The sequence below is a fragment of the Trichoplusia ni genome, chromosome 15, assembly GCF_003590095.1.
Source record: "Trichoplusia ni isolate ovarian cell line Hi5 chromosome 15, tn1, whole genome shotgun sequence".
In the NCBI taxonomy this organism is placed as follows: Eukaryota; Metazoa; Arthropoda; class Insecta; order Lepidoptera; family Noctuidae; genus Trichoplusia; species Trichoplusia ni.
In genome coordinates this window covers 1,906,441-1,923,283 of record NC_039492.1, presented here as the reverse complement: position 1 = coordinate 1,923,283, position 16,843 = coordinate 1,906,441, and the positions used below count along the sequence as shown (strand labels likewise).

General features: G+C 35.1%; 1 protein-coding gene across 1 annotated transcript in view; it reads left to right on the top strand.

Moving 5' to 3' along the window:
- The window catches only part of LOC113501055 (zinc finger protein GLI4-like), a 58,307-nt gene extending 41,864 nt beyond the window's left edge, over positions 1–16,443 (top strand). Inside the window, 2 exon segments of the mRNA XM_026882044.1 lie at positions 14,674–14,934; positions 15,310–16,443. Of these exon segments, the coding sequence (XP_026737845.1) occupies positions 14,674–14,934; positions 15,310–15,401 (353 nt within the window). The 3' untranslated portion in view covers positions 15,402–16,443.
- The last annotated feature ends 400 nt before the right edge of the window (positions 16,444–16,843 follow it).

Here is a 16,843-nt window from a genome sequence, read left to right as displayed (position 1 = left end):
GTAAATATTAACGTTTTCACTTCTTTATAGAAAGTACTATAATATGTTGTGGAACTGGCAAAGTCAATGATTAATCTACAAGGCAAGATAAAGGTCCATTTACGTTGGATACTTACCCTTACTATAAATATCCCCAAACTAATCTGACCTGTGCTGTCTAACCCAACGAACGGAAGCACAGATCTTTGTATTTTGGTGTGACCTACAAACAGGGTGTAATTATTGAAAGAATGAATTTAATTTGAAATGAGTGCTCATCCTCTTTGATACACGTGTCCATAAAGGGGGGTTTTATAATAATAATTAATTATAAGTTTCAAAAATAAACTTAAAAAATATATTACGAATATCTTCCTTTTTTTCAACGTTTTTTACTGATAATTTCTTTTTAATTAAAAACCTTTTAGTTATTTCTCTATTTTAATGACACTTTCTAATATTTTTTTTTAAATACAATAAATACAAAAATACTCATATATTGGTAAAAAAAAACTCGTTTCATAGTGACGTATTTTAGAGCAATATTAGGTTTCGCAGACATTTTTTTCACACAGAATAATGTTAACTTTCTGGTGTTTCTCCTGCCCGCCTAAACATTAAGTGATGCAATCCACTCATTTTCGGGGTGTGACGCGTGGCGGCGCGTGCAGTCACGTGGCGTTAGCGGGTTTGTGGCGTTTTTTCAGCGTTTTTTATTGAGGTAATTTTGGGATTAGCTTGCTTTGAATAGAAATGTTGTGGGCTTGTTAGGGCAATGATGGATGTGATCGTCGATGACTATATTTAAATAGAATCAACGAATTAATCAGAACTTTTTACAATTAATTTAATAGACTTTAATTACCACCGTGTTTAAGACATGCTATATATCTAAATCATTTGGTCATTAAACACTTGCTTTAAACTGAATGTTAAAAAATATAGTATAAAGAAACCTTATTTTTTAATCTGTTTAAAATTTCAACCACGTCACAAGTCGCCATACCTCCTCAAAAAACACAATAATATTTATTCGTACTCACGTTCCATTCGATTTTCAAAACAGGCCGCGTAAAATCAAATTACCTCTATTTTCATTGGCCAGTGCTTCGCTTCGCGCGCTTTCCGAGTGTTTTGATTTGACGGTGCGACAATGGCGCCAGTTGCCGAAGTGTTTTAGCAAACCGACGCTACCAAGAAAACAATAGACTGCAAGTCATTGTGAACTGTAGGCGAACCACTTAAGGTTGCTATTCGAATGGTGTGGCGATGTAATAGCGTTGAGAGCGGTGCAATTTGGAGTGTAAAAATATACCGCCAAATGTGATGCATTTGTTGAAATAATATGAAATCGTGTTATGTTTTTGTTGTAAGGATTTTTTTGTTTTACTATTGAGGTTTGTTACAAGTATATGATCTAATCGATTACTTGAAAACTACATAGCTTTACTTACATAGACTTGTGTATAGACCGCGGTACGTAAGTACTTGTAATTTTTCTAAATACCATTCATCCAAAAGAAAATAAAAAAACCTTTATTTTTTATTTTACGCCGGATATTCTGTCGGTAGCGAATATACACATAATATTCATTTTATAAACATTAGATGCATTAAAACCTATTCTAAATTATCTTATAGTCTTCAAACTATCAAATTCTATGAAATATCATCATGATATTACACTAATCTCTGCTAACGACTTCTCTCGCACATGGCACCAAATATGACACAGGAATTATGCAAAGCCACCAGATAGGCCACTCGCCACGATCCCCAATAACTGTCATATTAGATTTATACTTGTTATAGTTTAACTATTAACCCTTTTGTAATACGACACAAGTCGGATAATAACCGCACCCGATTATATTGTCGTTAAAAGGAATTATTTAAGAATTTTATTTGATTTTTTGTATTTACTTTTTGATATTAAAATTCCAATTAAAAAAATGTCTCTTGTGATTTTGTTGGAATATGTACTGTCAAAATAATTTTATGTAATGTTAGATTCGGAGGTTCTTAATTCGTCCGTTTTTATTAATGTTTGTTATCTCAGAAATTCATAATAAATGGACCAATTTTGTTGATTCTTGATCCAATGCCATTTGGTCCCATAAAAAAATCATCAATGTTATCTCAGTAGTTTTCTATTAGTATTCGTTGTTTCTGATATTAAAACAATCACCTAACCTCTCTATTAACGTGAAACAGTTGTCATTTGATCAATTTCATGAAGTTTAGCTCAGTAGTTTACTATCTGATGTCAGTTTGGTTGCATGTTTTTGTTCATATTTATCGGGTTCAATAAAACACAACAAGCTCCTAACCTCTAAGTCTTTACTTCATCAATAAAACACAGCGACCATCCACAATTGATCGTCAATGGACAAATGAACAATATCGAAGCATGTCAAGACTCGTTCTTACATTACGTAATACGGCAGAACGATGCCCAACCCTAGCCATTCTATTGCATTTGAGTACCAATTTATTATGTGTCATTTTCTTCATTGGATTTTATGTCACGGGGTGGTTTATGGAGAAAATTGTTAGCGAGCTGATTGGTTTCATTTGTGCTAGTATTAAAGGGAAATATGAAGAGTATGACTAAAATATAGTGAAACTTTAAGTAAGTATTCAAGATCTTTTTTTAATTTTTCACATCAAGCCGTCTCTCCTTCTATTCGAGCTATAGAACTTCCAAATTTAAATCACAGTTTAGTTTATACAGCTTATGTCGTTTGATTCTCTCACAACACTGTTCTAATAGGTGATTTTTACATACATTAGACATTCATTAAAAGACTCTTGGTTGGTGCGTTGAGACGAGAGTCGCAGCTTTGAGTCCTGTCTGAGGTTTAAATTTTTCATACTTTTATTTGTACTGTAACTGTTTTATGTGTAGTATAGTCCAACTAGTTTCGGATCAACCGATAGTCCTAACTCATGAGCTGACCATAGGCCGCAAGACGCGTCATGTAATCCAAAAAAAAAGAAGTCATTCTTGATTATTTTTTGTTTTTTGAATATAGTATATTAGGTTCTGTAATTTTTTTTCGACTTAACCCTCAAACGCGTACGTCACACAAAAGTCACATACTTACCAATTAGATCAGTTATTGTCAACACGAGCCACTTAACTCGAGTGCGCTTGAATCACTCGAAACCCTCTCCGCGTTGTCGCAATTAAATAAATATTTGTATTGTGTGGACCTGCTGTTGAAAAATTGTAACTGATTCGATTAAGTTTTTGGAGAGGATACTCTTAGATACATATGTATATGAAAAATTATCGTTATTGTTTTTTCTTGACTTATGTTGTTGATTCAGGCACCATCTACACATTTATAACATGTCAGTGAATAGATTTTTATGACGTGAAGTCAATATTTTTAGTCTTCTTCTAAAATTAGTCTGTATACGAAAGATAAAAAGAGAACCTTGTTAACAAGACTCCACTGTCAGTCTATTCGTTCGTCTGCCACCTGGCTGTATCTCATGAATTGTGACAGCTAGATGGTAAATAGTCAAAATTTTCTCATTTGTTAGCACAATTGTTCTAGAAAATCGGTTTGAGATAGAACGGATTTGAAAAGAAAATATAATAGAAGAAAGAAGTTTTAACTTCGGTTTTCAGAAGATATATATAAAACGTAAACGTCCAAGCAAGAACCTCATACAATGTATCCAACAAATAGACAATGTAAAAAAAATTCTGCTTCGTAAATAAAGTTCCGTAAGTCCAAACTCCTGATGGACACGCTTGGATTGAATATGGACGCAGAGTCACAGAACAAAGGCGGGGTGGAGCCGAAACTGCGAACATCAATTGTCACCGAGCAATAAGCGCGGTGACTCTCGCATTCTTGACGGTACGGCTCGACAATAGTTGGAGGACAGGGAAAAGCTATGGAGATGACCTTTGTTAAGATTTTTCGGATTGCTTGTGTGAATTTTGGTTTTGAAGTTTGTTTCTTGTAACGAAGAAAGGGATACACAGTCAAGGGATGTTTTGCCATAGGCCTAATGGAAAAAAAATGTAATTCTATTTAGTCTGAAGCCAAATTTTATGTTTGTTTAAAACACAAAAAAAGGTCATTTTATTATTATTATATCATGTTCACTTTAGCCATTGGCCATTTCGATAAATATGTGCATCAGCAGTTCTGCCCCTAATAACTAAAATTTCTCCAATACTCTCCACAAACGAGATCTCTCTCAAACCGTCAATCTAGGGCTGTCCCCCAAAAATCCAAAATTCCTTCGCCTGACACGGCGCAATAAAAGTAGTGACAGTGGCATTCCGGCTGATTCCGGCAATCTGCCGCATTCCGGGTCCGACTGACCGACATAGTGGAGGACTAGTGATCTGTTTTCTTATGAGCTTCGCTTTTGTTTACGATTTTCTGTGTCGTCCGTATCCGTCAATTCTGCTAGAATATTTTTTTGTTCGAGCGTTTTATGTACTTAGCCGGGTTACCTTCCGGATAGGGGCTTTTAGTATGTAGACACACTACATTGGAACGATAACTGTTGGTTTTTCAGCTTAAAAATAGTTTGAATTATTTTGTACCTGAAAAACCAACATTGAATCGCAAGTCGAGCCGTAAGTTTCACTCAGTCAATTGAATCTATAGTTTGACGTTTCTTATCCATTCTATAAAAGATAATTTGTAGAGCTCATTATAGAGCTAAAAAATTGTCTTAAACTTAATTAATTGATCTCTTTTTATCAATTTGTTAAAACCTAAAATTTCTGTCCCAAAAATTAACCATGACGAAAACCTCATATTGTTTCAGAAACGAACAAAACTGAGCAAAACATTCTATATTTTCCCAAGTGTACCAGCCGAGGGGTGGAATTAACGAATTTGTCAACTGTCAGCGTAGACCTTATGAGTTTTTCTAAGGGGTCATGCCCATGATGATTTTCACCGTGGCATGTCAATTATGTTCGCTTAACTTATTTTATTAGAGGTGATTAAAACAGACCATTTGTCTTTTGAGCATTTCAGAAAATTGGGTTGGGTGTTAAGGGTTATATTGTGGAGGTATTTTGAGATTTTAATGAGAGAGACAAGTGAAAAACGTTTAGGTAGGCCTTTGCCCAACAGTGGGACATTCCAGGCTAGAAATAATAATAATTTACTAACACTTAACAGACTCTACAAATTATCTGCTTTTATGAACGAGGGATTTAAAATTGACGTAACTGTAATTCTAACTTAAAATGCAGACAAAGTCTACCTCTAAAACGTAAAAGACAACTAACCAATAATATTCAAAGAACATTTTAAAAATATTACATAAATATAAAAAAACAATCCACGTTTCAAACGTAAAAACTTGGTTATGTAAGCAAACAGCCCGCGGTAGCCACTACAATAAATCTTTCGTCTAAGTGGCATTTACACAACACATATATCCCGAGTAAGAGGCAAATCGTAAACGTCTGGTACGTGAAGAGCTTAGACTCGTTATGTGACCCAACTTGCGTTTGTTTAAAATAAACTCTAATGGAGGGTACTTTGAAATTGTTGAGACAATGTATGCGAACCGTTTGGGGGCTAAGTTTGCTTCTCAGATTGATATTGAGTAGTTTATTGTTGGGTGGGACTGAATTTTTCGACATCCCATAGGTACATATTTTATTTGGGCATTTTACAAGGAAAGTTTATTCTGTTAATTATAACTTTCCTGTAAAAAAGTTTGCTTACAAAAATGAGGAACTGCATACATGGGAATTTTATTTTGTATATATTCCTTTTCCGAGGCAAAAGTCCCCTTTTAAAAGGTAAGGTACCCAGAAAGCATGGATCAAGCTTTGCTTTTTCACGGGGTAGCGATTGGAGACTGTAATATTTGTAGTCCGGGTTTCGTCGCAACTTTCCTTAGTGATTTACAAAACGAGGAAAATAAGTATCAAATTTAATTTGTATTTTAATAACGGGTATTGATTTATCAGCTTGGATTTTACAGAAGGCATATCGTTACAATGACTGCATATAATTGGGGTTGAAATTCCGTTTTATCCTATCCTATTTCTAAAATTTGCAAAATCAGATTCGGATCGCAAAATCCTTACGTTTTTATACGCTTATCTCCGTTTTCCCTCAACTGAACAATATAATAAACATGTAGATAATTTCATGAATTCTTAGACTAAACGTAACTTTAGCTAGTCATTCTAGATTCAAAAATATCAATTGAGCAACCACACAGAAATCGGGAGTATACTATACCTCCTAAAACATCTTTCAAGGAACATTATGATTTCTTGTCCCAAGGCATTGGAACAACATTTTTTCGGCTCTCAATTTATTATCCCACAATTACAAAGCAGTTTTCCTTAACGAAAACCGTTGAGAATTTAGTTTTGTTTTTCGAACAAGATGGCGAATGTTTGCTAACGTCTTGAGAGAAGATTGTGCCGTGTTTTCCATTAGAATCGAGAATCTAGTGTTGTTATATAATGTAGAGAGATTGAAATCGTTTCTACATTGTTTTTGTAGGCTTTAAGAGGTTCTCGACGTTATTCGGGTTTGTGTGTTCAATCAAGTCTTGAGATTGGTTTTCAGATGGATTTTATCGAAGCTTTAAGTGAGGATGTACCTTTCTGAAGCCTAATACTGTCATAAATTAACTTATCACATTGAACAGCAATTGTCCTTGGGTGAATATGTGTCTTTCCTAGCTTGTACACAAATCTAAGCTTAATCAATGCAGCAGAATTGACAAACAATAATAAAAGACTCATGTCCATCTAATCACCCAAAAATCTCAAACTCCCAACTCAATATTGAAGCAAAAAGACCGATAAAAACATTATCTCTATCAATTCTGTACGTTAAAACGTCTGGCATGTATATACGGTCATCCCTCCACGGAGGGTGTTGGGTGGTACGCTCGTAAAATGGGATTCTCGGAGAAAATCCGCACTTCACTACCGACCTCCGTAATCACGCCAGCATCTCAGTCCGTGTGGATTTGTTGAGATATAACGGTATATACATGTCTACAGAACGGCTAGCTACGTATGTACGTAAGAGTACTGCTTCAGCAGAATTTTCGAAGTCACGTGTTTTTGTGATTGCTACGGAGAATAGAACTGAATTTGTAATATTCTGTTTTGGGTGGTGTGCCGATTTTGGCAGACTTAGAATGTTTTATGTCAGATATTTTGTAGAACTCACGACTTTCATTTAGTTTTTGCTTACGCTTTATTGATTTGACGAGACAGAAAATTAGGTACCTACCAATAGTATACTTGAAGACACTTTCAAAGTCATCCCAAAAAATAATCAATTTGAATTCCAAATTAAAAACATCATATGCTAACAATTCGAAAACTCTCCTCTTTCGAAAAAACTATTTCTTTCTCTTTTATCTGACTGGAAACAGTGACATCATAGATTAAGGCTATATTTATCACCGTGTCAGCAAACAGCTCTCGGTTAGTTTCCTTAAAGTCTGTACTTTTAATCCTGCACCTGGTTTCAGTAAGTGCAGTTTGCGCTAAGCTGTTAACTCAAACCGACGTCGCTGTGTTTTCCAGCTGCGATACTGTGTCTTCTCCCTTGGTCAAGTTTCGATCGCTGCGTTATACATTATCCGTATCGGGATAGATTTTTTCGATCCCCTAGGTTTGTTAAACAAAACACTCTGTTTTTCGTCGGTCACGTTTAGTTCGAAATTGCGTCAAGATTGTCTTTCTTTAGACACTTTAAAGTTCCAATCAACACTAACTCATCATTAAAGGTAAAAATAGCTCTGTATGTAAACTTACAGGATTTCAATTTCCCAAAATTGTGCACGCTTTCTTCCACTTCACGTTTTCCAACTGCGTCAATATCGAGCACAGTGGCGAAAATAATACATCTGAACATCGACACGGTGTCCCGTGTGTCTCCACAGAAGCTGCGGTGAATAATCAATGAGAATGTAAATGCAAGGTGAATTCACGAGCTACCCCGCCCCCCAATTTGCTCTGTTTTTTATAAGTCGCTGCATTATTAAGAGAGCGAGTACTCACTTAAGTTATTGTTATGGTTTTCTTGGCATTTAGTGTCTTTGTTGTTTGTATCAGTATTTTTAATAGTCTCTGTATCTGCTTAAATTATATCTCTAGAAGCATTTTTATTCCAAATCATAATTTTGAAGGCTTGGTATAGGTTTTTGTTGTTCAATTGCTACCTAACATTCGCAAAGACAAAACAGAACATTGATTCCAATTGTCATAACTTTCGCAATCTTTATTTTTCCATTGACAGACCATTTACCAAACTACATGACTCTAACCCAAAAATCCACATTCCCTACATTATACAAACACTTTAAAAATCTTAACACGAAAACACAGCAGCAGACCGCGTAATATTTCGTAAAATCTCACTCAAGGAAGCACTTTAAGTTTGTTCCATCGTATATTTAATTCACGAACATCTGAAGTACGTCCCCATAAAAATCCTAGCGATACTGTGCAGATGAGCCTTGCCAGGGACGGACTCGCAATCATTTTAATTGTATTGTCCTGTTTTATAGCGAATCTCGTTACGATTACGGCTTTGTGATTTCCTGTTATCTGGGATTGTGCGGTATTGATTTGGATTTTGTTGTTTGGGGTTTGGAGTGGTATTTTGAGAATTAGGGTGTAAAGATGTGCTTATAGATATAGACTAATTTTTTATTTTAAAATTGTGGTCACAAATTTTTTTGAACAAGTATTTGAAGACTTTTTAAGTGTTTCGTTTTTATTCTTATCTCGTTTTGAGTTTTTGTGTACTTGATATGATCGAAGAAACTCTCTTAACCCATTTTCCCATCCTAGTTACATAACAGATTTTTCCCCAAACTATCCGCCGAGTAAATCCCTACATAGTTACGTGTAGCACACCCGGATTCATCCCTGTAACCCGGTTCAGGATCCGTATACCCGGGATTTACGGTTATCGCTACCCGGGTTGCGTTCAATCACAACCGGGAACTTAATACTTAACGCATCTATTGCAAGCTCATACGTTTTTAGTGCTCAATTATTTATGTTTTTTATTTTTATTGATCACGTTGAACGTGATTTGAAAAATGGAGGCGGAGAAGCTGAAATATATACGATTAAGCATATCTTTTATAGAAATCAGAATAAAATGTATTTCTTTTCGACTTAGATGTGATAATTCATATTAGTTCTTTAGTGCGTCATGAAGAGCATGCCTAGATACCTACCCCTTTAAAAATATTTTTTCATAGTTAACCGAAAGAGATCGGATATCCACAGTAACAAAACTATCCTATAAACCTCATAAAACTAAAAACTCTTAACAAACATAGCGATAAAATGACATCCTTCATCATTATATAAACAATCAATACGAAAAACAATGCCAACTATCATTTAATAAATGTAGAGTTCGATAAACCACAATAATCACCATTACACAATACAAAAAAATCTCAACTAAACTACACAAATACTAAGCAAAAAATCCAAGGTATCAAGCGCTTAACGACAGCTGTTAAAATCTGTGAACGTTCAACGAGATCGTTACGTTCACCTATTTCTAGTTTATCATCCATAACTTGTATAGCTCACAAAAACAAAATGCTCTATATAAAGTTTAAATGAAACTTTTTATTGGGCACTCAGAACATTTGAAGTCGTAAGGCTTTTTTTCTTAAGTAACGGTAAGTAGTGTAGATCGGTTTAGGTTAGACTAGAATAGATCTGTGTAATGATTGATGTATGAGATTTTCAAGCTTGGCTATTAAATATTAAGATATAGAACTATTTTATAGTTTACTAGCTATTGCTCGCGACTTCGTCCGAGTGGTTAGAAGATTTTCCACATTTTCCATTGTATCTTTGCTCTTATTAGTCGCAGCGTAACGGTATATAGCCTAAAACCTTCCTCGATGAATGGGCTATTCGGCACAAAAAGAATTTTTCAATTTGAACCAGTATTTCCTGAGATTAGCGCGTTCAAACAAACAAACAAACTCTTCAGCTTTATATGTTAGTATAGATGTGAGCATTCATCTTCTCCTCGATTTTAAAGCGTACAAGTAGTTGTGAGATTAAGAGCGTTAAAACAAATAAACAAACTCTTCAGCTTCATAACGTGAAGTATAGATTACGAGGGTTAATAGACTCTATTATTTTGAGTCGTTAATATTTTTTGCCTAAACAACGCAGGTAAAACGACGTCTTATTTCTTTCTTCCTCTATGGCGCTTGGCTTGCTCATAATTAAAAGCGCTGGATGATATCAATTTTCTCATATAGACTACAACCTACATAGGTAAATTCAGATGTTTGTCCCTTCCCCTTAAATTCGAAGTAATTTTAGACCTGCTATGCTCTTCAATTCTTTCCTCTCCCATCAATTCTTCACCACCCAAAACAAAAAAATACTCTCAAGCGTAAGAGCACATCACAATTCACGCCAAATCAGTTCAATAATGAACCAAAATCTCTACATTATAAGGTGTATTTTCATCTAAAAATCTTCCCCTAGGAGCCTTGGAAACAATTAAGGCGCATTCCTCACCCCTAAGGCAATATTTAGACGTAATTACGCAGTTACTTGGGAGTGAAGATTTTACGCACTTAACGGATCTACTGGTTAACTGCGCCTTAAAAGAGCGTTATGCGTGTTAAGGTTCTAATGTGTTTTAGTTTTGAACTAAGTTGAATGTTAGAATGTGACTTGGTAATCGTGGGATAAGGACAGAGGATGTTTTGGGTGGAATTTCATGTATTTTGGTTTGTAGAAGGTGAATCAATTAAGACGAGAATTTGTCTTCTGATAAAACATTTTTTGCTAGACCTTCAAGGTTTATGTGTATTTCATTTTATTAGATTGCGGGAATAGCTTATCGTTACTTAAAAAATGTGTGACAGTTATAATTTGTATCGTACCCACACTTAAACGTACTCAACTCTATGATAATGCCTCATAACTTTCCACAGCACACCGTTAACCAATTCCGATACAATTTCCAACTCAGCCTCAATATAATCATACAATCAGGAGAGGAAGTCGAGACTTAATGCCCAACAATTCATACCCTCCCCAAATTTATTCACTCAACGTATAGGTAGTGCGGAGGGTTCAAAACATCACAATTTCGTCTCAAAAGGGAACATCTTCACAGTAAAAATCTGTAGTACGAAGATGGAGACTAACGAGGCAGCGTTCTGATTTCCAATTCAAAGGAAAATTGCGATGGAAAGGGTCGGTGGAGAGGGAGGGGTGAGGAGTGGGGGCCAACCTCCCGTTGCTACGCGACGCGGGGTGGAGCTGCCGCAATCACGGCCCAATGGCACGACGGTTATAAATTGCTCTGCCGTCGCGACAGCGGCCAGAGAGAGAGCGCACAGCTTCTCGCTCGCTCTAATGAAGTCGCTCTCCACACCCTTGATTGACGAACTGGCCCTTTTTCGGTCCTACAGTTAGGTATCGATGGCCTGCCGTGATTTGCTATCGAAGGTGTGGTTATGTTTTCGAGACGTTCATTTGTTTTGTCGCGACGACCGAAGTCGCTTGTGTTATATACCCACCTACCTATATATTAGTGGATAATTCATTACTCCCACTTTATGTTGTTTATATAGTGCATTTGAAAAAGAGTTTTATTATACCGTCTTAAGATATCGTTTTGAATGATCACGTTAGGTACTGTAATGGCTTTAGTACATAGGTTTTAATTCGAAGTAGTCCGAGTCAATTTGCATACATAGTTTTATAGTTTGTTCATGTATCATGTAGAGTAGACAGATGTTTTTATTATCTGCGTCGTCATATTATACATATCTAATCACATAAATAATACTGCCATATATTGTAAAGTGGAAAACATACATCGAACATTGATATAAAAATACGAAGGCTTAGCGTGTGGGTGTATTTGTTACTTTTACGCTCAAACGCCTAGACCCATTTTGATTATATTTTTCATGAATTGACAAGCTAGATTAACACACCGGCTTCCTCTTTCAATGATTACAACGATAGGAAATATTAAATTAAAAGAAAATGATCCAGTTTTACTTATTTCCATTAAAGAAATATTTTCCTTATGTGAACGTATGGACAATTGACATAGCTTTTATAGGACAAAAGCTAACGAACAAAGGGATATTAAATTCTCGAGTCTCTGGAATCACGATACGTAATGACGGTTTCATATTTGTTAAGATCTAGATAGAAATAAGGCTTTATTTGTACATTTTCATGTATTTATACTAGCTTTAAAAGAATGATAGATCGTTTTTAGTAGTCCGTATCCACGGTAAAGAGGAATAGTATTACAAAGGTGCCGCTGCCTGTCTGTCAGTTTGTCAGTCACCAGGCTGTTTTTCATGAACCGCAATAGTTTGAAGGTTGAAATTTTCAGAGGAGATATATTTTCTTGCCGCTATAACTTACAACTAATACTACGGGGTTAAGCAATAGTTGTCAAGGTCGTAAAAATACGACTTAAAATTATTATTTAATATTTTAGATATGAATTCGTAACAGACGGATTAGACAGTTACTCTAGCACTACTAATATATACTCATGTAAATGAAGACAACCAGCCCTATTAAAAGTAACGATTTTGAGAAATACACAAAAAAAATTGTCGCTCTTCTCACAAACAATTTTCTTCCTGCCTCAAAAAACAACAAACGAACACACAACCTTAATACCAAACACATCATCAATAACAGCGTTATAACACAAATATAAAACGGAATCTTTCCCAACCGCTTTCAACGTGCCGAGTGCTGGATAGCAAATCGTTGTCCGAGAAAGGTACGGTCCGAATCCCTAATGTGAAAACTCACAGATTACGTACAATGTAAAGAAATAACTGGAAAATACGAACAAGTATTAAGAGTGCTGTAAATTTAATGTTAAGGGAATATGGACCTTATAATTTGGAGATAAGGGTTATAGTTGTTATACAAGTTTGTATGTCATAAGACATGTTTAAAATGTGCAATTAATGGGCATTGATGCCATCTCTTTTCTTATAAGCTGTTAAGAATATTTAAGAGGATAATTGAAGGAAAAAGGAAAATCTAAATTGTTCCTATTTTGTGTGTTGGTTAGTCATAATCGAGGATTGGTCAAAAGTTGATATCCCTGACGATAGATAAAGGATAAGAAACTTTTAAAATGGACTCAACAAAGAGAGACCAACCAACCAGACAAGCAGACGATCAACGCTAACTCATGCCTTATCTATATAGAAAAGACGAGATTTCCAATGCTTCCTAAACATTTTATTTTGAACCAGATCGTAAAAATTTACTAATAGCTCACTCAGAGTTCTGATATAAAATCGAGATAGCCCGGCTAGTTTCGGACCCAACCAAACTCGGTGAAACGTATTGAACAAGTCTAGTAAATCTAGTCCTAAATACAATTACGGCCGTTTTGAGGACGAATTGACTTTTGGGAAGATTTTGTCCTAATTCTAGGAGACGACTCCGTCGATAAATAGGATATAGACACCAATAGTTAGAAGACAAACTAAAAGTCAAAATAACGTCACCTTTTACTCGCTAGTTCACCATCTGTTTCCCATAATGTACAGAACAGGTCTGCACCACTTACCGATCTATACAGATATATCAGTAGGGTTGCCTCTCTATAAATCCTATATGTATTACACAGTAGAGATAAAACTGCGAACAGATTCCGCAAAGGTTTATTAACACGGAAACGTTAGGGCTGGCACTCGAGAAGTTCATATTTTTATTATTATATTTTATTAAAATGAAATAAGCTGTGTAATGGAAAGTTGAAGTTGTTTTTATATAGAAAAATATTATGTTTCACTTGTTATGACATTGTTTTTGTTATTAAGCTTGTCAACGAAATTCCATTGAAATGTTTTCATTGTAATTCAAGTCCCTTTTGTAAATTAAACTGAAAGGTCGTTTTGATGACTTTTAGACAGCAAAAGGTTATTACATAATGAGAATCATGTTTTACAAAAATTGTTTATTATCTAAAGAATAATTTTAGTTTAAATTACCTTTTTCAAACGATAAGATATCGCTCCCATTATTGACTTGTCATGACGGATGCGGAATCCGGATTTCAGTTTATCTTATGACGAAATAAGTTAAATATGAACTGCAATCTTATTTAATTCCTAAATGACTTGAACATTAATTGTATGTTAGCCAAATCAATAAATGAGAATAAAACAATTGCGTCCCCGACAACCCTAACAAAGCAGGGTCGCGCGTCACAGCGGATCGATAGCGCGGATGTGGCGCGGATTACCATCGGAAACGCGCCACGATTACCCAGATCAAGCTTGTTTTTAACACGGGTTTTCCTGTATAAACTTACGGTATATCTTTATAAACGTAAGGTTAGACGTTAGACTGGTTAGGAGATCATTTACGACAAATTTTAAACGGAAAACTGTTTTGAAACTACTTTTGGCAATCTGGTATATATGAGTAGTTATACTAAACCCCGGTCAATTTCAAATCTAACTAAATCATGGTATTTTGTACTTTAAATATGAAGATCAAATTGAATAAGCGTTTAGAAATCTGTCTTTAGATCTACTTATCTCCTTTTAAACTGTAGTTTTCGTACAATTGGACACAAGAATATTTACTGAGGATCGGATCATAGCCAACATTGTCACCAAAGTTTTGACCAACATTTTTTCTCTTGTCCACAGGCGAAAAACCCCACAAATGCCAGGTCTGCGGAAAAGCCTTTAGCCAGAGCTCAAACCTGATCACTCACTCTCGAAAACACACTGGCTTCAAGCCGTTTGCCTGCGAGCTGTGTGGTAGAGCCTTCCAGCGCAAGGTGGACTTACGGCGGCATAAGGAGACACAGCATGCAGACCTGAGGCCCCCGCAGCCGCATATGCAGCCGCACACCGATGTGCATGGCATGCATGCGGATATGCATGCTGTTGCTGACCATCGGATAGGTGAGTTCGATTACGATTTATTTTGCGGATAGTGGTTATCGTCTCTTTTGCTGTCTCTGTACATTAGTAAAGTGAATATTCTGGTCTAAAAGAAGTATGTTAAAGAAAATGTATCATATCCACTTAACTACGTTAAAAAGACGTAAGTGGCAAGAAAACAAATTTATTTTTGTACGAAAACTATCATTAAACGTTTAAATATTCACCCGCAACTAATTTTTAATCTGTGGCCTTAAATAAGGAGTTCAAAACTACATTTTAATATATTAATTTCTAGCCATTCCTCTACAGTTCCAAGACTTTTTACTCTCCTACTTTCCTTCCAAATATTTTTGTCCAAGTCAATATACTAAAATGAATCTTCTTTGCCACCAGATCTCCGTCCCCCGCACCCCGACATACGTCAGCACGACTACAGGGCTCACATGAGCACCGCGGTCCCTCCACTTCAGCCCTTGCCCTCCTGAACTTCAACTGCCTTCGCGCCCCCAAGCTGGCGTTGAGGCTCCGACGAAAGTAACAGGTTGATAATAGGTTGTATGGGTATTGGGAATATCTGTTATATTGCGGTGGTGAAGTTAAAAGTAACTGTTATATTTTGGAACAGGTCATTTCTTTTTTTGGTAATACTCAAAGTAGATCATTTTTAATTATTTTTTTGTTATTTATTTACAACGAATTTGAAATTGTATAAACTATTCACCAGCGCAATATTTGATTGTGTTTAGGCTTAATATTAACCTAGTATAAAAGACCTACGACATTAATGTTACCACAACCAAAAATGTAGGTAAAATTAAATATTATAGGTAAACGCTTTGTTATTGTGAGTGTTTTGATCTCAAAGAAATAAAATGACACCTAAGTGATTGTTTTGTGTTGCATGTGTGAAAAATTAACGTAATTGTAAATAAAAATTGATGAATTGAGTTTGTTAAGGAATACTTTTTAGGTTTATCAAAACTTTTTTTGTTAAATATTTTTTATAAATGAGATTTTGACTATTAAACTGCAACACAGACAAATTATTTGCTAGAAACATCCAAAGAGCACAATTAATTCAAATATTGTTAGTTTAGGCACCTAATATTTAATGGACTGATAGAATCATTCCAAAGTATTTTTCATAATAATACGAAATATTTCGGTGTTGCCACACAAAAAAAAACATTTATTTTACTTTAAAACGAACTATAATCGTTATTAAACACGCGACACTAGGGGCTATCTCGTCTTCTAGTAAGAGTTTTATTATTGTGGAAGCGAGACAGAGCTATACAAGACTTATAGCGGCGTCCCTTTTCCACATAGTCTTTCTTTAGGAGGTGGTGGTAGACCATACCGTATTGGTGACACCGATTAATTTTAAGCAATGACTTTATTTACAATTAATCTATATTCCACTAATTATAATTAATAGATTTGATATCACCATTCCGAATAAATAAAAACCACCGATGAACGCAACTACATTCCAATTTTAAATTGGAATACTAGCTAGTATGAATATGGCAACTGTTACAAATAAAAATAATAGGTAGTACCAAAGTATCATTCCTAGTTTTTTTTTAACCAAATAGTAGATTGTATAATAGTCAGTTTTCATTAGAATATTATTATACTAGTAGACAAATACTCGCATATCAATATCATATTCATATATTATAAATATTTTTAATGTATCAAAGTGAAATCGAATTATGTAAAATATTTAGCTGATTTAGTCCTTAAGTGTTAGTTTAAAATGTACAAAAAATGTTGTCTATTTTTATGGCTGTAATCTTATGTAAACGCACTTAGATTTATATTAATTGCATCTTTAAATATACACTTGAGTAGGTACATCTTATTTTTCTTGGGCACTTTATACAGAATTTAGCTTACGTATTAAATATAGCCACTACAATAA